Source organism: Stegastes partitus, unplaced genomic scaffold (genome assembly GCF_000690725.1).
Source record: "Stegastes partitus isolate 25-593 unplaced genomic scaffold, Stegastes_partitus-1.0.2 Scaffold155, whole genome shotgun sequence".
In the NCBI taxonomy this organism is placed as follows: Eukaryota; Metazoa; Chordata; class Actinopteri; family Pomacentridae; genus Stegastes; species Stegastes partitus.
The window spans coordinates 190,118-211,719 of NW_007577886.1; the positions used below are offsets into that span (position 1 = coordinate 190,118).

The 21,602-nt window shown below is 42.5% G+C and overlaps 1 protein-coding gene across 1 annotated transcript in view; it reads right to left on the bottom strand.

Annotated features, from left to right (window-relative positions):
• grid2 (glutamate receptor, ionotropic, delta 2) overlaps positions 1-21,602 on the bottom strand; it is a 584,280-nt gene that overhangs the window by 64,767 nt on the left and 497,911 nt on the right. The window contains exons 12-13 of the mRNA XM_008279344.1: positions 15,321-15,459; positions 8,604-8,799 (exon numbers count right to left, since the gene is read on the bottom strand). Coding sequence (XP_008277566.1) covers positions 8,604-8,799; positions 15,321-15,459 — 335 coding nt within the window. The remainder of the gene's footprint in view (positions 1-8,603; positions 8,800-15,320; positions 15,460-21,602) is intronic.

Sequence of the window (21,602 nt, forward strand, 5' to 3'; positions counted from 1 at the left end):
CACTCACACGATAGTATTATTAATACCGCCTGCAAAAAACTACTTGAGATTCTCTCATCAATCCTAACTCCTGTTGGGAGTGCTACCTACAGTTTGTTGAGTGCTTAACTGGAAAGAAAAAAAAGACAAAAGTGTAATATAGTCTTGCGTCACTGACAACCTACAGTGTGTGTCTAAGGGTTAAAGCAACAAGAAAATTAAGAATTGATGCATTCGTAAGACATGGTGTTAAAATCCCCATGTCTCCTGTCTCTGTGCTTGTTTCGCCCACTCCCTTCTTTTTCTTCCCCGTATCTTCCATCTTCCTTCGCTATATTTCAACCTCATTTAGGTCCCTGTCTACCAATTCTCCCTCCGTATCTCTATACATCGTCCATCCCCGCCTCTCCTTGCACTCCTTTCTTGTCCTTTCTCGCCCATCCACAGTCGTTCCCTTCAATCTCCACTCCTCCTTTAGACCCTCTCGCCTCCCTTATCACTCTCTTTACACCTTCCTAAATCTCTCATTTTCCCTCTTCCTTCTCCCCGAGCACCCATTCGCCGTCCATATCGTCTTCCCCCTCCTCCCTTCATGTCCCCTCTGCTTTGTCTCAATTGTCCTCTGGAGTGCCGTGATGGCCTCATCCAGGGCTGAAGGATCTAAACAGGTCTTGGTTGATTTACCATCGGCTCTATCTGGCAGAGGAATCAGCGTAATCTTTATCATCATCATTGAAGTCATTATGGTAAATTGGTGAAAGCTTACAGGCTTACATTATGCAGCTCCTTACTTGCAGTCTCAAGATATATGTAGCAGAGGTGAAGAAATGATGGTAATTTTTATCATAATTTCTGGAGTCATTATGCTAAATGGGGAGATGGTGATGGGGAGGCATTAAGCGATGGGAAAAGGGGGCTTGTTACACAATGGAGTTAAGCATATGTAGGACGAGTGAAGAAATTCTCCAGTTTTCTATCATCGGTAATGTTACATAAGATTACATAACATGGAAAACAGGTTGCCAACGGTGGCCAGGAATGTTCCATGTGACAAAAGTGTCAAACGATTTTGATCTGAATATGCAGCAAACAACAGAAGTGAGTGTGCAGTTTCAATTAAATGCAAAAATGATTCAAAATGGTATCGTCTTGATGTAATTGCATTGCTTACAGGGTGAACAGTCGGGTATGGAAAATAAAAAATAACAACTAAGTACCAAAGTAGGACCTCGATGCAACAAAAGTCATCACTGAGCCTCAAATGCTAGACTTTCAAAACTTGCTTTATTCCAGCTTTATTGTGGATGTTAGACTCAGTCCATCTTGTGTGGAGGATAACGGTGTTGCCTAACTTTTGAGACAGATGTGCTGCCATTCTTCAGAGACCATGTTTTTCGGCTTCTCTTTGCTGGAGGGGTTGTGGTACTCTGTCTTTCCCTTTAAAACACCCCCAAAACGCCCCCAAGGTGTATTGGATTGAATTTAAGTCAGACAAGATACCGGGCCGGGTCACAGTTCTCACTTTTTTTGTCTATTCTTTAGAAACTCTTGTGTGATTTTGGCAGCGTGCTCTGGATCATGATGGAATATTCCTCTTCTGCCAAGCTTCTGGAGACTGGGAGTCATACTTTCGGCTGTGTTTGGGTATTTTCACAGACATTCATGGTGCCATTTATAAATGTCATCTCCCCAGTACCCAAATCATCACACTCCAACCTCCATGATCCACTGCTGGGACTATGCATTTACTGTGGGAGTAGTAGAGCAAGAACGTTTGTTTTGGGTTTTTTTGCTCTTGGATTCCATCTAAAGAGGCTGAGAAACTGATTTCTACTGATTACTCTTATAGCTGGAGGACAGTCACGTTGATGAGAGGTTCCGTGGATCGTTCTAAACCACCTCATTACTGCTGCAACTGCTGTGTTTTCTGTGTTTCTTGTTCGATCAGCAATCTTCCTCCCCACCTTCCCATCTTTGTAAATTCCCACAATGAGATGTTTCAATTCCATATCATTTCGGGGATAACAGGTTTTCTAACTGGCATGTCTGTGCCTATTTCTGATTGCTCGTACATGGATGTACTCTACTTGTCAACTCGGCGGTAATGCAATTATCGAGACGTGACACAATTTTGGAGCGTTTGACTTTTACGCGATAACTCAAAGGGGCGTGCGTACTTCTTTTGTATACTGTAAGTGATTATAAAAGATGAATTAACACGGCGTGGTTTTTGTTGATTGATGGGACCTTATCAGCTGAATGGGTCAGATCCATTTCAGCACGGTAATAGAAAAAAATTTGAAATTCAAATCCAAGAAATTGGTCTCTTTCATGGAAAAAGGGGGGTTTCACAGTAACTGCATAAATGCAAAAAAATCCTTTCGCTGAGGTAAATGTCCTCTATACAGTATAATCCAAATACATACATATGTATGAAGCATTTAATTTCACATTCACAGATTCCAACACAGTGTTCTGGCCTCGTTTTCTCCTCCTGTTTAAAGCCTTGGCCGTTATATACATGTTTGGATAAAGCTCAGGATTCGCTACGTTTTTCTAAAGGCTTCATTGTCCTTTTTAAAATGGTCCAGGTCAGGGTAATGTTGGAAGGACATCTTCAGCACTAACCCGTCAAAGTGTTACATGGAGTTGTTGAAGAACAGGACCTTTGCCATGCTCTCTCTAGTTCTAGGATGCTTTGATAGTGTTGAAGTAAAGGTTTCAATATGGGTTTTTTTTTCTTTTTAAGAAGCTACCATCAATATGGGACTTGGGAATAATGATCATATATAGCGGCACAAGGACATGTGAGAAAAGATGCATTTTCTAAAGTGGCACCTTTCCATAGTGGAGCAGAAAGCCATACAGACAGAAAATCACTCAAACTGGCAATCCACTCAACTCTAAAATCACTCAGCAGTCATCAGAGACTCTTAAAGCCTGACAGAGAGTAGCTGTCATATATTCACACAGGGACACTTGCGTCAACCGAGTCAGGTGTGTGTATGTGTGCATGTCAGTGGCGGTATGCGTATGAAGAAGCATGCAAATGCGAAGGTTTTAGTGGTTTCAATGAAGATGTGTAAGCGTACGCGACACATGCATGTGTGACGCTACAGCGGTGGCACATAAAAGCCACTCGATGAGAAGCATTTCCATTCCTCATTCCTTTACATACTCTCGTCTCCTGTGGCATCCGCTGAAATCAGTCGAGACTACAAAAAAATCATTACGCTATATGACACTTTAAGCTATAGACACACAAGTAAAACATAAGCGATATGCATCCATTAAAGTGATGCCTCCAGAATAATAAAGAAAAAAGTCAAAGCGGTATAACATAGTGCTCAGTGATGCAGATGTTAAACCAAGAGAGGTGCCGTGTTTTACTATCAATGTCTCTGATTTTCCTTTTTCCTCATAATTCCGTGTGTCACTAAGGCTGCGCATAATTAAGAAGGTAAATAATTGATATTTAATTACGGTTTACAACTCAGCACAACCGCAAAACGGTTACCTGTCAGGAGCTCGTCAGCTAAAAAGCTTCGCACCAAAAACACAAAAAGACTTTGGTTTTGAGACCGTGCAAGAATAAATAGAGAAGACCACAAGTAAGGCACTGACTTAAATGAAGAAGCTGTTGTGTCAAACGGTGACATACAGCACACGAGGCTTTGATATCATATGTGACACAAAGTTAATGAGATATCAAGTCTGAGGTGCAACACCTCTTACTTTATTGAACGCCTTGATCATTGACTGAAATGGGAGAGACACATATATTACCCCGTGACAGGCCCCAGCGCTGCAGAACTTGCCCGGCTTTGTGTGCATTTGTGTATCAATGCATGAGACGGTACACATGTGAGTAAATGAGTGACACGCTAGTATGTGTTTGAGCGTTTCTACATGTACGTGTGCGTGTCTATGTGTCTGTACGTGTTTGTGTGAGTGATATCAGAGACGGCTCAGACACTGACCTGTTCTGACATATAATATTATTCTGCTGCAGGGGATCGAAACTGAAAAGGGAGAAAATCCATAGTGCACAGGAGACAACGGTGACAGCGAGGAGTAAGAGGTTTATTGTGAAAGAGAAAAAAAAAAAAAGCCTGAGAGAAAGCGAGTGAGAATGAGAAAGAGAGAGAGAGAGAGAGAGCAGCATCAGGAAGAGGACAGAAAGATGAGAAAGAGAGAGAGAGCCTGACACTGAGGGGAAATATATATCAAGTTCTTAACCTCACAGGAATCAAATATAGCAAAGGGACTGGATTGAAGAAGACAAACACTTCCAAATAAATCAGAGAGCGAGAACAAAAAGATGTGTGAGTCTGACTCACTCATGGGGTCTGTTAATAACATCATGGCCTTCCAAATAGCCTCCAGCCTGGAAACACTATTCCAGGTACCGTTCACTGCCTTCCCAATATATTTGTCAGCGTGAGGAAAAACCGTAACAGGTTGAGGTTCTCGACGTTGAGGGAATAGCTTAGGTGATTGTATCACTTCCCTCGCCATATTGTGCTTTATAGCGAACTCGTTCTTGGTTTATATATTGTCTTCTACCAGAGCTGGTGAAAAAGCACTGATAGAAGAAATCATTTAGTCTTTTTTTTTTCTATATGAAAAGCTCCAAGGTAAAATCATATTTAAACCCAAAAAGGAAAAACCAATGTTGACATACCCAGCTTTTGACAAGTTAATTGAGATTAAATTTACATTTATATTACTGTGTTTAAGAATCATTAAACACCAGTTGCAATTGAGATTCACTGGAGGTTCAAACGTACGATCAAACATGGCGACAGCGTCGCTGATTGTCAATGCAGCATGTGTCAATGCAGTTAACGGAGAGGGACAGGCATTAGTGAACCACTAGAGTGCACCCTGTAGCCTTTAACACAATGTAGATGAGTAGGACAGAAACACAGGGTGAAGTGCAGAGAGAGGAAATATAAAGAGAGAGACAGAAAAAAAGAGAGAGGAGGAGGAGGGGGATCAAGCTGTAGAAATAGAGTAGTGTCAGAGAAAAGAAACAGTAACAGACATTTGCAAATATTCTGTGGTGCAGTGAAGGAGATGCAGGGGAGAGAGAAAAAAAAGAAGAAGAAAGAAGTGCAGTATAGAGGATGAAAGAAGAAAATAACACATAGAATCAAGAGAGACATATTCAGAGGGGAATGTCTGCCTCCTTCTTGTGTTCTGCCTCATTGCTGCTGTGCAGTGCTCGCTGCCACTCTGGAGGTGTCACCTATGTCATACAGAATTTATCCATGAAAACCAGATCCTCTCTCCAACCCTTCATCCAGTTCTGCCTCTTGTCAGTCCTACCTCCTCCCACTCGGCTGCTGCTGAAAAGCAACCTTTGTCATAAGACTTACTTATCACAGAGCATTCAGTCTCAGTTGCTAATTAAAGAACCATCCGCCCAGAAGGACTGCTCTTGGAAATGAGTCACAACAACACGTTTAATACGCTGTAGCTATAGGACAGCTCCGGCTCTTTTACTCTCTGTCTCACTAATGCCGTCACCCTTTTCTGCTGATACACAAAGATATTAAAATACTTAATCAGAAATGGCACATCACATATTCTTAACACCATTGTGCTGCTCTTACTTGTGTATATGAGGATGATAAACCATAACACATACACTGCAACACAATCTTCTTAAACGAAGAGGAAGATGTTTCCAGTCGCCATCCATGATTGCACTCTGGATGCATTTCATCACCAGATCATCTTCTATTTGACCTGAAGCTGCAACATCCGAGTCTCCGAGCAGCGAGTGGACTTTAAAATTCCACAACAGCATGATGTCTAAGACTGTCTCTAAAGCATGCACACTCTGTCTAAATAGTCAGCACCACCCAGGGAGCTCACGTGTTCCCTGGTTATTACTGTTGCAATGACACTGCAGTCACATTTTAGCTGCAGTATCCCACTGATAACTGGTACACGCAGGGTGGGACGGATTTTTCCCACAATCTCTTGTAGCCAAGTGAAAAACGGAACCGAGTTTGACTTTGGTCTTGTTGACCTTTATGGTGAACGCCACAGTTCTCCTTCCCTCCATCCATCCATTAGCTACACCTGCTTTATTCTGCAGATGATCTCTGGAGCCCATCTCAGCGGACACTGGGCGAGAGGTGGGCTACAGCATGGACAGCGCACCTGTATATAACAGGGCTGCCACAGTAAAGACTTGTTGTTTTAATGCTTCTGTGCACCAAATATCCACCGAGAGGAGATTGGATCAAACTACAATCTCATATATTGCAGTACTGACACATGCTTACATGGTTTTGACCAGCAGTAACACTGTGACGACATTAGTCTTCTCTACCATGTTAGTCTATTTAGTTTCTATTCTATGTATCAAATATATTGATATGTACTTATGCATTATATGAATGCACTATTTCAGAACTGGATTTCAGAAGTAGGGATGCTTTGATGCCTTCATACACACCGATCAGCTACAATACAAGAACTAGTGACAAGTGAAGTAAATAAAATAGACTTTCTCGTTACAATGGCGCCCGTCAAGATGTGGGATATACGAGGCAGCAAGTGAAAAGTCAGTTCTGGAAGTTTATGTGTTGAAAAGCAAGAAAAATAGCCGAGCAAAAGGATCTGAGTGACTCTGACGAGGGCGAAATTGTGACGGCTAGATGGCTGGGTCAGAGCACCTCCAAAACAGCAAGTTTTGCAGGGTGTTCCTGCGATGCAGCGGTTAGTACCTACCGTAAGTGGTTCATAGAAGGACAACTGGTGAATCATTGATGCATGTGGGACGTGAACGATGCCCTGTGTGGTCTGATCCCGCAGAAGAGCTACTGTGGACTGCTGAAAACCTCAGTGCTGGCTATGATATAAAGATGAAGAGTTGGAAGAGGGATGCACTGCGGGAAGAGGGCAAGCTGGCAGAGGTGGTGTGATGCTCTGGGCTATGTTCTGCTGGGAAACCTTGGGTCCTGGCATGCATGTATATGCTACTTGTAATCATATCACCTACCGAGACATTGTTGGATAACGTGCATGACCCTACAATGCAAAGGTATTCCCTAATGGCAGCGGTCTTGTTGAATAAAATGAAGCATGTCATGAAAAGGAAACATGACAAGAGTTTAAGGTGGTGACTTGAGTTGAAATTCCTCAATTTGATCCAACATCTGTTGGACTTCCTGGGAAAAAAACAATCCATAAAGGGCCTCACAATGCAGCTTCTAGGACTGAGATCATTTGCTGCCTTCAGAGGTCTGTGGAGTCCATGCCTTAGTAAGGCAGAGCTATCTGGGCAGAATGAGGGGGATGGACGCAGTATTAGCTATGTTAAGGCTCATCATTGTATGGGTCAAAATTCTGCCTGTCTTCCTGTTAGACTTTAAGTGCAAAGTAAAATGTGAATTTTATTTAAATACTAAATGTATCAGCATGTTTCTGCATGGAAGAGGAGCACATTTATATACGGGACATTTCCTACAATATTAAGACCTTGAAATAATTAAAAACCATCAAAAAACCAGACGAGCTAGTTCAGTCAGATCAGAGGCTAAGTGTGTTTTCTCACGCAGTCGGCGTCAAGTTGGTAATCGAGCTGATGAATATATTTCGCTTTTACAAACACGTAACCCTGTTTAGCAATAAATTACGGACTTATTCACGATGCAGGAGATACTGCTAATTATGTATACACGCTCAATAAACGCCAATGCCAACCAGCGACGCTTTTCAGCGAGCGCTATTAGACGCATTCTTATACGTGCTGTATTTATCTCGTAATTTTCGAACCAGCGCCCGCCACTTTAATCACTCCTCCCAACACTTCCATCGCTGGCTCCAGTTCAAGTCTAATATATTCTGGAGGGAGATGGGATGAAGTGAGACCCTCTGGAAGCGAGAGGCGCGGTGAAAACAGAAAGTGGGATGCGTGCAAATGAGATGCAGCAGTCAGGTATTTATGATGCCGGGTAATCACCGAGGGAATTAAGTATTTAGCCATGCGAACGTTATCTCTGTATCATTAACATCGTTTACAAAGATTTATCCCCTATCAACGGGAACGACCCCGTAGCACGAGCAGTACGTCAAAACAGGCTGATCTAAGAAAGTCCTGTACACCAACCCAAGTGTTCGAATGTGTGCATCAAAGTACAGTATGGAGGAGAAGGTTTACTAGGTTTATGTGAATGTCTATTTTAGGTTGAGTTTAGCAAGGTTGTATTTATTCATGAAATCTCAATAATATGTAAGAATTCAAATTCAAATCCTCTAATCCCTTAATCCTTGCTCTCTTTTTGTACTGTCGAAAAGATGTTTAATATGATTGGTTAACTGTAACTTGAATTACAACGCCATTCAGACGATACCGCCAAGAGGACTCACAAAGATGGATTCAGAACCGTACAACCCGCGTTAACTGAAAAAAATAAGTCATGCATGTGACCTCGGGAGCAAAATATTACTTTGCCCAGATTAATTTAACAGTACAGCAAAATTGTGTTATGTTCTCAAAAATGGCTGTTTGTGTTGATTCTGCACCTGGTTCCGTTTATTCAAAACCTATTACAGGAATTCTTCCACTTTGATACAGAAAACTATTTCAAAACGCAAACACCCACCTTGCGAATGCCTTCCTTTGACTCTTCCACGTTATTTTCTCCGCCTCCGGTGCGGTTAATCATCCGCCACATCTGGGAGTACATGGGATCTCTCTCGAAGGGGTTCATCGCCTTGGAGCGCACCTGATCGTATACAGCAGAGTCCAACACTGTACCGTAAGGCAACTCTGTCTGCTTGGATAAGTCCTGCAGGGACCTATGGAGAGAGAAGCGGTGAAAGGAGTTAATATTCATGTTACATCCATTAATTGCAAGCATCTATGCAGCTTCACATCATAACATGGTTCAGCTCATCCAGCGGTCTTGCTTTTGTGGCAATCTGTCACTTTGTAGGTGTTTTTTGATTGCTGTAGCAACACCCTACTTTCAGAATCATGAGGATATATACATTATGGATAAAAATAACCAAACTTCACCCTATCTGCACTTTTTTGATGACGATGAGGGAGCATTTACAAAGACGCCAGACTAATTGTGATGGAAACTATGGCTCCGTTTAGGTGTAACGCTGAAACTCTAAGGACGCTTGTTTCAGCCGTCTAAGTCGCTTCACCCTGGAGGCTCTAGTGTATACTTCAGCCTGCACTTTCAAGTACACATTTAGCATAAATTTTGCATAATACAAATCTACAGCATGTAACAATATTCACACACACACACAGAGAAATGTTTGACACTGGGCTGACAGAGGAAAAGCATCAAAAGCAACTGCTCATCAAGCGACCAGATGAAATCCCTAACGGTGGCGCTGCTGGCTCGGCACTCATGTTTGCAATGGTGGAGGATCAATCCTACAGTCTTGGTAACTCCCAGTAATAGCTGACAGGGACTGGAGAGGCGGCCTTTTGGATGCTACACATGGAGGATAAATGGAGGGGCCAGCTGTACGGTGGTTCACACCATCTCCTCCCCATTAATGAATGACTTGGATCTTAATGCTCCATGGGCCAACAGTGGGAGTTGGCAGCGAAATGTAATTGACATGGAGCAAAAGGGGGGGAAAAAAAATGGGAATCGGCCATGACAAACAAGTGTGAAGAAATTGGGGGTGGAAAGCAGTTTAGACAGCAACACTCGCTCAGTCAGTTCACAGCGCTTTTGAAAAATGGCTCGGCTAACTGCACACTGTTGATATCTACGGCTGCAAGACGAAGAAAAAGGGAGACACTAATAAAGAATTGGAAATTAGAAAAACCACAAGACAATCTGTCTCGTCATTTTTTTTTTTTTTTATGTCTTTCTCTCTTCTCTCGCTCTACCCCTCACCCATAAATTGACACCTCTGGGGGAACCGCACAAGCTATTGTTAATTATAACGCAACAGTGCTTGGGTTGCCTTTCAAAGAGTTTGGCCGCTGAGAACTGTAATGGAGAACCATTACAGGAACTAATTACTGTTTGTTTGTTAAATGGTTGCTACATGCCACCCATGGATTTGAGAGACACACATTTGGGAAACAAAACATGCATGCAAGAACATTCAACATGTCCTGGTTAATGAACAACAAGTGCACAGTCTCTTACATCATTAATTCAGTTGTGCAACGTCCATGAAGCAGATTTAACAACGGGCACAAATCTACTGTAAGAAGGTGCTGTTGATATTATTACAAGTCAAATGCACACAGCCACACATGTGAAATAACACATTCACATTTTTTTTGTAGCTCTTGCGGTTCCCCCTCTCTCAAGTATCTCTGCAACCCATTTTAAAAAAAGGAAAAAATCCTTTGAAGATTTTAATGAACTTCACCGTGAACATGAATCTTTTATTGCCATCAATTAATCTTTGGCCTTAATAATCTCCCCTCCCCACCACTCCCCTATGAATATGTACGCCTGTCAGCACACTCTTTGACCAGGATCCCCCCTTTGTGAATTGGTTTCACTGGGTAGTAACTCAGAGCTTGTTCTTTAATGGTGCATGTGTAGGAGACAGCCAGAGAGAGAGAGAGAAACATGTATTGCCTGCATAAGATTAGATTAGAGTTCACTGGGTGAAAAAAAAAAAAAAAATCCTGATAAAAAGGATTTATAGTAGCTTGGCTGATTAAACAAAGCAAGGAGATAACAGTAAAAGCAGATACAGAGAGTTTGTATTCGGGGTGGAGTCGAGGGTCCTGAATGTTTGCCGTAATTGAAACTTTAAGCTTCAACCTTTGAAAATCCTCCCCAGATTTGACAAGGAAAGAAACAAACAACTCCAGATAATTAAAATAATTTTGGGGGAAACACGCTCGAGGATACAGTAGAAAACATGTCACGCTTTATTGTCTATTTTACTATAAACAAACCCTAATTAACAAAAATGAACATTGCGCCGTATGCAGAAAGTCCCTAAACTAGCAATTGAGACCATAAACTCATGAGGAAAATATTTACAGAGGTAACAGATCAAGTGAGAAGTTGGGCCATCTTCTCATAGACTTCTATACAATTCCTTTCTCCACCAGAGGAGTCGCCCCCTGCTGGCTGTTAGAGAGAATGCAGGTCTAAGGGAGGATGACATGAGAAAACAAAACTTTATATGTGTTGTTTTTATCAAACACTATTACATTCCTGGATTGTAATAAGAACACTGGCATTGGTTGACTCTAGATTTATTAATATGTGTGTGTGTGTGTGTGTGTTGCCTCGTGAAAATATGGGTATATAAATTATGTGTTTAATTGTCTTTTTGTGATTTTGGTTAATGCGAATTTAATTTCAGTGTGTGTGTGCCTATGTGTGTTCATGTGTGTGTCCGTCCTGTGTGTACGGTAGCTCATTTTGCAGCCAATTATATTCCCCCTAAGCAGCTCAATGAGCAAGTAAATGGAGTGAACAGCAGCTGAATGTATCCTGTGACAAATAGCGTGAATGTGTGTGTGTCGGTGAGAGAGGAAAGGTGAGTGAGAGAGGATGACAGAGACGCTAAACAGAAACCCTCTTAATTGCATTTTAGTCAGAGTGTATGTGTGAATAATCCCTGTGTGAAAAGCTTCTTCATATGTGGTCATCTGGTCATCTTTGATGAAAGGTGTTGGTAATAAGAAGCTTTTAGGACGACAAACTAGCTAAAAGCCGTGTGACCTTTAAGAGGAGAAATGCAAACAGATATGCAGTGATGGTGATTGTTGTTGATTTTATTATTACTATTATTATTATATTTGCTTGAATGACCTGGATTTGGTGTTCAAAAGAGACGCTATTTCACAAGCTGTGAAAGGCATGTCTCAAAAGCTGAAGGACAAAGACGATCTTAGCTCTGTAATTTTTAGATTTTAAAAGAAGCCTTGATCAGTTCATGAACTGCAGACTGAACTACACACAGCCGTGCAACCGCCAACAAGTCAACCGACGTTATCCATCCATCATCTATACACCGCTTAACCCTCACTAGGGTCATGGGGGGCTGGAGCCTATCCCAGCTGACTTAGGGTGAAGGCAGGGGACACCCTGGACAGGTCACCAGTCCACCGCAGGGCCACACTTAGAGACAGACAACCAAGCACACTCACATTCACGCCTACAGACAATTTAGAATCACCAATTAACCTCAACATGTTTTTGGACTGTGTGGGAGGAAGCCAGAGAACCCGGAGGGAGACGGGGAGAACATGCAAACTCCACGTAGAAAGATCCCGGGTGTCCCCACCGGGACGCGAACCGGCGACCTTCTTGCTGCGAGGCAACAGTGCTACCAACTGCGCCACCCTGCAGCCCTCAACCGACGTTATGCAGCAGCTAATCTTCTAAACTCAAATTATTCTTTATCTGGCTACTTGCAAATATGGAAAGACCCCATGACCTGTCCAGTCAGAGTATTTTATTTGTCTCTATTATATACAGCAACATGATTCGCGTATTGGTGCAGTAAGAGAGATTTTATATTTATTAGAGAGACACCCTTGTCCAAATGAGATACAATCCAAGCCACAAGGGGCCCAAATCAGATTGTGTTTCATTATTATTTCTTATGTTTTTGCTCATAATGAAGCAATATCACTATGTGGTGTTGCAAAGTAAACTTTATTTTTTAGGCATTCGTGCTTTTGTTGGTTAAACAGTGGAAACAGACATGAGGCATGAGAGGAAAAGGCTGGCTTGGCTGGGAATTGATCCACTGCTCAACAGTGGGAACACCCCTGATGGTCAGTTCTGACTTCATGAGCTTTAAAAAAAAAAAATCTCTCTTAACTATTTAAATGAGCTGATGCCATGTGACATATGTGACCACTCGCATGTCCACCGCACAATATGAAGCCGAGACACAGCAACACAAACAAGCATAAAAAATACCTGATTGGCTTTATTGGCAATCTTTATCAACCATAAATAGGACATCTGCTGTTCCACGTTGGGCCGCGAAGGAAGCTTTTTATCCTCAAACACTCCATCCATCTTTCATTCTTCTCATTCTCCCCACCCGAACCAATTCTTCCGCTCCATCTATTCCCTCTCTCAACAGATGTTGTCTGTTCCTTCACTTTTTATCCCTCCAAAATACATTTCTCATTCTGACTCACCACCAGCGCTACCCGAGACCTTCCCCTTCTTTCTCTCTCTCTTTGCTCCCCGCTTTATCTCCCAACCTCTGCCTCTTTGCACCCCCTTTCTCTTCTTCTTCTTCATCTTCTCTTCCACGTACTTGCTTCTCTTCATTTCCACTTTATAATGTTTATTCCTTTTTTTTTTTTTTTTTGTCTCGCTCTTTGTACATTGCTCTCCTGCACTCTCCCTTTTGCTACTCTCCACTGCCATCCCTCACTGTTTTCCTAAAGGATTCACACTGAAATTGAGGGAAAACATCCAAGCGTGAAATAGTCCAGAGAGGGTTCTGAACGCTCACTTGTTATTTCATTTTCAGGATGAAACAAGGGCATTAATACTTAAAAACCCTGTCTGTCCTGACGGGAGACACTAAGAAGAGCAATGCCTCTATCCTTCCCCGGCTCTTCTCTTCCTTTCCTGCCTGAGCGTTCGCTTCCTTGCTCTCTTCCATACCGGCTAATTCGCTCAGACAAATGCATCCAGTCTCGTTCCATCTGCATAATATGTTAATCAAGTATTAATAGATAAAAGTGCATGCTAATCACTAACATCACAATCTCCCTTTTTTTTCCTTCCCCCACTCAGCTACTCTCTTCATGGTCCCACTGAGGTTAATTCATGCTTCGTGATTTCTCCGTTTGTTTTACGAATGTTCCCTCTCACCACTCTTTCCATGACCCTTCTTGGGAGGCCCAAGGCCACGCGGGAGCTGCTGTTTAGGTCGCAATTATGGCTTTAATGACCCCAGAAGAGTCAACACATTAAAGATAATGCATTAAAATTTATGGAAATCCTTAATTAGCTCAATGGATGCCGAATGAGGCGGCAAACTGAGAAGGCGCTCGCTAATGACAGCGAATTTAAGTTAGAAAAAAGGAAATGTAACAAGTGAGGATAGACAAAAGAAAGTGAGCAAACTACAGTTGTACAGATTTTCCGAATGACTAAGCGGAAAGACTTGGAAGGAAGGAAGGAAGGAAGGAGGAGGGAGGAAAAAAAAAACGAGTGATGGAGGCAACAGAGAGCAGAGACCGAAGCGAAAAGGTCTGCTTCAAGAACAAGAACAACAGGGAAAAGCAGAATGACAGCGAAACGAACTGACAGAAACAAATTAAGAGACAGATAGTGATGAGATTTAGAGAAATAAATGTTGTTTATTCCGAAGCCAAGCACAATTAACTGTGGCACTGCCGGGCATAGCGGATGCTTCGGCATGCTGATTAGTCCAATGAGAGATGAGCGTTTCCTAGTGCCACCAGGAGAGAAGCAGGCAAACATATTATCACAAGGATAGATAAACAGAGGGCACAGAGCTCAGGGAAATAACGTCGGGTCGTGTGTGTGTCTGTGTGTGTGTGTGTGTGTGTGTGTGTGTGTGTAGCATGGCAATGACAGTAGAGGGTTGTTGCCTTGATACCTGAAAAGAAACAAGTAAAAATACCCTTTTTACACTTTCTCCCATGTTTGCCCGACTCTCTCTCTCTCTCTTCCTCTTTCTCGTTATCTTTCCTGCGTTCATCAGTGGAACACAAACACACACACGCACCAACACACACACACATTCGGACACACACGCACACAAACACACAAGCTAGAATCGGGCAGGAAATTACTATTTTACGACAGGGTGAAGAAAGAGGAGGTGAGAAAGGATTGAGACAAGGAAAGGAAAGGATAGGGAGGTAGTTGTGTGTTTGTGTGCACGTGCGTGCGTGCATGTGTGTGTGTTGCTTCTCATGCATTACACCTGCCTGGTAGAATGGATTTCCACTCTGGGAAACAATCAAGCACACTGAGGGACACTGCAGTGTGTCTCTGTGTGTTAGAAACAATTTGTCATGTACACAGAGCTGCACACAAACTCTGCAGTGAATAGACGTGTGTTTGTATTTGTGTGTGTGTTTGTGTGCACATAAATGCATGCAAACACACTTTTTATTTTTTTGGTCCTGAGCTTATCTGTCTTCGCCTTATGGAGCTTGTGCATCTGTACAGATGTGATGTGCGGCTTTAAAGCGTACCTAAATACGATAAACACTGGTGATACGTACTGGTTGAAGGATTTCAGTTTTTACTTTTTTATCACTAAAGAGTTTTTCAGAAATTAAAGCCATAAAGCCAAATTTTGAAGCCAGCATGGTTCTTACTTCTATAAACAGAGGACAGAGGCTATTGGATACTTACTGTATTGAGTTCTCTATGCGCGTGATGGTGAGGAAAGCTGCGAGATTGGCGGTGTACGAGGAGATGACGATAAGAGCGAACATCCACCAAACGCCCATCATCATCCTCGTCGCTAGGGTGGTGTAGGGAACCTCTCCACCTAGAGAGAAAGAAAGGAGAAGACAGTTAAACAAAAATGCGCATTAACAGAGAAAAGGTATCACATGCAAGCACCTCTTCGCTGCAGGAGAACGAGCTGTTGAAACAGCAAAGCACATCCTGGAAGATTATGTTTGGATTAACCGGATCTGATCTGATGCACTGGCATGGATTTGATCTACACAGTGCGAGAAACTGCTATGAACTGAAGGAAGGCTTCTCTAGAAAGACATCAAAAGAGCACAACTTTGACATATGCAAATATTTCTATATTAATATATGAAGTTTGAAAAACGTAGCCCGCAATTTGCAATAGATAATGTTGAAAATACGTGAAGAACAAAATGCCTGTCAGAGCCTCCCATTAGGATGTTGCCTGGAACACAATGCAGTGAAAAGTGGCTTGTCTGTCTCCAAATATAAAATCTTTTATCCCCGTCAGCTTTTTCTGGCCTTGTCCTCTGAAATCTTGTTGTGCAACAGTAAAAAGCGAACTGGCTGTGCTTTATGTGTGTCTCAAAAAAGGTTGTCACTCCAAACCTGGCCCTCGAAAGAAAACACAACACATTTATCTTTGGCTTTTCTCTTCTTCTCAGGCTACATCCGGCTACCTCCAGCCTTTCTATTCACACACACACACACATATATATATACCGCTTCTTGACAATTATGCCTTTACACACACATTTGGGCATGCATATGAAATGTACACATACACACTACCACACGCAGCAATGGCTGACTTACAGCCTGCGAGCTCTTCCTCGCTGCTTTTATTGAAGCCAGTTAGAAATTACCCTCATTCATCCTTGTAGCAGGGGATCACTGTTATGTCGACTCAGACCAACCAACGCTCTCCTCGCTCCCACTTCCTCCAGCCCAGACTCAATAATATATGTGACACCCACATAATCCCATGTTCCCTTTATCTCATCCCCCTTTTCTTTCTCCACTGTATTCGTGCCTTTTTTTTCCATCTTCCTTTCAGGCCTTTTCTGCATTGCTTATAGCATTTGATTTAATTTAAATTTGTTATCTGTCTCCCCCTCTCTCTCTCCCTCTCTCTCTCTCTGGGTTTTCTGTATCTTTCTCATGCAATACATTTGCTGTTGACATCAAGTTTTACCACAAGCCAGAAGGCACTATATTGCACAGTGCTGTACTCTATATTCAGTTCCAGTAATCCCTGTGCATGATACGGCATCTCGAGTTCGGAGTTTTTCCTCCAGAGAGTCCCACATGCGCAGTGTTTATGAAACAATTCGTGTAATTTCATCTATTTATTATATCGGGTAGATTGGCCGAGGCTATGAGCCGCCGCGTCCCTGGAACCGCTTCTTTTTTTGGGGGAGGGGGGGTGAAATAAAATCTATAATAAAGTGCTATGAATTAAAATATAATAAATATGTAAATGATATTTCTTTCAAAAGTTCACACAGTTAACTGTTGGTGAGAAACTGTGGGTCTGCCAGAGGGAAGACGAGTTGAATCTCTTCCATGGATGAATGCAACCAGCCGGCACAGATGCTTTTTACTCATAATGCGAGCTGCCAGAAATGTCCAAATATATGCCAAACCGTGACTGCAGTATCTTGGACTTCAATAGCTTCTCAAACATGACCTTTGTGAATCATTCCACCCGCAGAAGGTATTTTGGGATTTGGGGTTTCATACTGGCAATATCCATGGAGGACCGATTAAGTCGCCAGAAAAAAAACCCTATTGTCAAGTCTCAGAACAATTTTCATGTTGATTTCTGGCTGCACAAGTGACTTTTATAAAATATTTAATGCAGCTGGAAAAATGACTCTGCCGAGTTCAGACGTCTGAATGTCCCAAAAAATTTTGAAGGCGGGCAGACATGTGTAAGGTTATTTTCGACGCTTCATAGTTCTCCCTGTCCCGAGGCATTTTAAAATCAAATCACCTACGACAGGCTTTCTGAAGAGGTAATTTTGTTTTTGTTTAAAAATAGGTGTGAGAGAAAGACGCAGAGAGAAAAAAGAAAGAGTGGGAACATCTTTGTTGGACATTATATAAACTTGAAGCTCAATAAATCTATTTGGTTGAAGTGGGTGGAAAAAGCCTCCAACAAGGTTTATTTAGAGACAAGTCGAGCGCTGGTTCCTTCCCAGTTTACTGCGGACCATAGACTCTATAAAAGATGGACGTAGCTGCCGTGACGTCACCCGTTGGTTTCTGCACTGAGAAAATGAAGCCAGGGTTTTGCTACTTCCTGGTTGACATCTTGGATTTTTGGAGCCAGTGACGCAAAAATCGTTGGAGGGGGGCGGAGCCACAGGAGCAGCGATTGGTCAGACGGGCTGAGAGGCGGGCCCTCTCTGCCCGCCCACATTTACCGCCTTCTGCTCGCTTTCTCTGTATCGTCGCTGCCGACTGTCAATCAAGCCATCCACGCCTCTTGCCCCACAAAATGTTGAAGATTTTTAAAAAATTCAGTATTGATTTATTTTCAGATTGGCCACCTGATCTCTGGATTTGACCATGAAAACTAATAAGAAAAAAATCCTGAGCTGTAGGAATGCAGTATTTCATGATCTGTGATCACTTCTTTTCCAATTCCAGTCTATGGGAGCCAGGGCTTTTTGGAGCCAGCAGCTAGTGGACGTAGTGATATTGCAGGTTTTTGACACTTCCGGGTTGGCTTCATTTTTCAGGGCCGGTTGCTATGTCCATCTTTTATACAGTCTAAACTTCTATAAACTATAATAATTGATGTTCCTGTCGTGCTTGTTGCTGTCACCATGCAAATGTTAGTGAACAAAAGCACACATGGCTGTTTATATAACCTATGATTAAATTCACATTAGGAAAGCTGGACAAACTGCTATATTGGAACTTGCACTAAATATTAAATAAAATGCTGCATACACACATAAAACGGCATTACTTTTTTTCTTTTTGTTTGAAAATGCAGAATACTATGACAACTCAAGGAGGACGTGGTTCATCAGTGTGCAGCTTGCTTTTAAGTCCACGATAACAACAGCGATATCTGTGTTTTTATTATATATTTCGTTCAATAAAGGACAGAAAATAGGCCTGTCCCCGAAGTCAAATAACTCCAATCTTTTAAAAGCATCGTATAAAGTGGTTACATTCAAACAGTGCAGTGTGCCATCAATCTATCTTTCATACTTAAGTATATTGTACCCTCAGAGGCATCCTTCATTCTGTGCCCCTATCAAAACGATCTTTCATACGGCGGTGGGGTGAGGGTGAGGGTGGTGGGGGGAGGAAACACTCGGAAGGATGCTACCATTTAGGAAGAATCCCGCAGTCAGCAAAGCCTTCAAGTCGGTGAGTGATTGAGTCAAGTGTCATGTGGATGTTTGCCGGCTGCCTGTACCTTTTGTGTCTTTTCAAAAATCTCTCAATTTTCCTGTACCGTCAGCAGCAGCATCACCAGGATGAATGACAGTAGAGGAAAAAGTGTTGACAAATATAGACACAAATCCACCTGGCTAGTGAGGAGAGCTGACCGCTGAAGAGTTATCCGCCTTTGTTGGCTGTTGGTGGTGTTAGCAGCTAAGTGGATGCCCTGTTAGAATAAATGCACTGCCCTTCGTAGGGGTTCCTCCGGCACAGCTAACCAGGACGACTAAAACAGTCTATAAGGTTACTCGTCTCTGTACCTTTAAGAGTTTCTCTTCTTTCATGAACCCTTTCAAGCTTTCTTGGGGTTGGAATCCTGAAAAACTTCTTTCAAAGGTAAGAGAGTGTATCTGTCTCTGTTTGCTTGTGTGTGTTTATGGATTCTAGAGGAGGCATAGCTACCACGAAGCGGCTTTTGTGAATGCGGCTTGGCAGCTTCAAAAGCACCCTATTGTGTCCCTCAATATAGCTCTCCATTCTTACCACCATGTTTCTCCTACTTGTCCTCTTATTCTTTACTGCGCTCTCCTGTAGCTGCAGGCAAACAGCATTTCTCTATTTCTTCCTACTACACTCGAAATGGGGGGAACAAATCTGTATCCGTGGTTGGAGAGGCTCACCTACGATGTTGCACGTCGGAGCCCGATAACTTCAAAGTATTCAACGTTCTATTGTGCAGAAAAAATTGCGTGGCTGTGTTTCACATTTTGCTGTATTTCCCGGACTTCAAGGCCAACACTGGCAAGACACTAATGGCTGGCTAACATCCTGTCTTTTTTTTTTTTTTTAATTGAAAGAGTAACTGAATTTGTGGATATCTCCATAATTGATTAGTTGACTAGATAGTTAGCCTCCTGGCTGGCTGCTTGCTCTTTTGGCTGATTGACTTGCTCCAATCCTGGCTACAAGAATCTCATTTCATGACTTGTGGCTCTGCTATTTCTGTTGCTTTTTTTTCAATCACTATTAATTTCATGATATCATTTTGTGAGTCATTAAATAGGCTGGCAGCTGAGCAGATATACACCCATCAGCCACAACAATAAAACCACCTGCCTAATACTGCAGAGGTCCCTCAGCTACTGAGCCATAAACTCCACATTATCTCTGAAGGTCTCCTGTGGCATCGAGCACCAAGACATGAGCTTCAGATCCTTTAAGAAGTTGTGACTTGAGGCCTTCATGGATCGAAGCCTCCAGCACATGCAACAGAGGCTTAGTTGAGATGTGGGGAATTTAGAGGCCAACTTTGTCTTGTTGCTCAAACGGTTCCTGAACATTTTTTTTACAATCTAGCTGAAAAAGGCCACCGCCGGCAGGAAATACTGGCTAACAACATCTATATGAATGCTCGGCTCCAAGGTTTCCCAACAAAACACTGCTCTGAACATCACGCTGCCTCTGAACTCTGTGGTTACTCAGTTCTACACACAGCAAGCTGTGATGCACAGCGTGTTCCGACACCTTTCCATCATCTCCAGCATTAAGGCTTTCAGCTATTCGTGCTATCGTAGCTTTTCTGTGGGATCAGACCACAGGGGACAGTCACTGCTTCCCGTGCCCATCAGAAATTTCCATGATCCTGTTGTCGATTTATCGGTCGTCTTCTTTGGACCACTTTTGGCAGGTACTAACTACTGCATGCTGGAACCCCCTCCGACACAACCTGCTGTTTCAGAGATACTCCAACACAGTCGTCTAGCCATCACACTTTGGTCTTTGTCACTCAGATCCTCCCTGCTTGCCCATTTTTCCTGCTTCGAGGACATAAACTTCAGGAACTGACTGCTCACTTGCTGCCTAACATACCTCACTCCCCGACAGGTGCCACTGCAATAAGATAACCATTGTTATTCCCTTCGCCTGTCAGTGGTTTTAATGCTGTAGCGGGTTTTTGTAAAGATTTTTGTCGTATTTCCAAACCTGTTCATGTCTTCTCAGTGTGATCTGTGTATTTTATTAGTAGTCATTACATGATGCTTTTTTTGAAGTCATTCTGAAAGGGGGTGTTGCTAACTGCTGCTGTAAAATTAACACAGTTACATAAAACCTGAGAGCTGTACCCAGTCCTACAAGCTGCTGTCTCCCACTCTTGGCCACTAAGCAGTATGTAATTAGTAATTAGTCCTTGCTAGTCTTTTTAACCTTCTCTGTTTTTTATTAAAGGGTGCTCTCAGACACTTCACAGACACTCTGGTTTTATATCTCCCCTCTTCTTAGCTAATAAATGAACAAGGTGTCCAGATAAGCTTGCAACTGGAAAAACCGAGAAAAAAGAAGATAAGTACAAAAAAAACAACTAGAATCACACAAAGATTTAACCTGAATTGACTTGTTTCGAATGAGGTGTGGATCATATGATAAAGCTGGAATTGTTTTCTGTCTCTGGATTGGTTATTATTTCGATACAATAACGGCGGATGTCCTTTCCTCAACCCCCCAACCTAAAACGTGATTCCAACATGAGCCCTAAAACCAACTTGGAAACCCCCAAAACAAGCCCCTTTGAAGCCGTGTCAAACAGCGAGGACAGCCAAAATGTCCTCGCTTTCCAAAAAAAATGTCCTCACAAAAGTACACACACACACACACACGTACACATCTGCTCATGTCAGAAGCTGCCCAAATATTTAGCGAGAACATCAAGTGCTCAGATGTACGAGAGTACCGGACATGACCCCCTCTGCCTCAGTCCCGAGTCAGACTCATCAGAGAGAGGAAGATGATTAGGCCAAAAAAAAAAAAAAA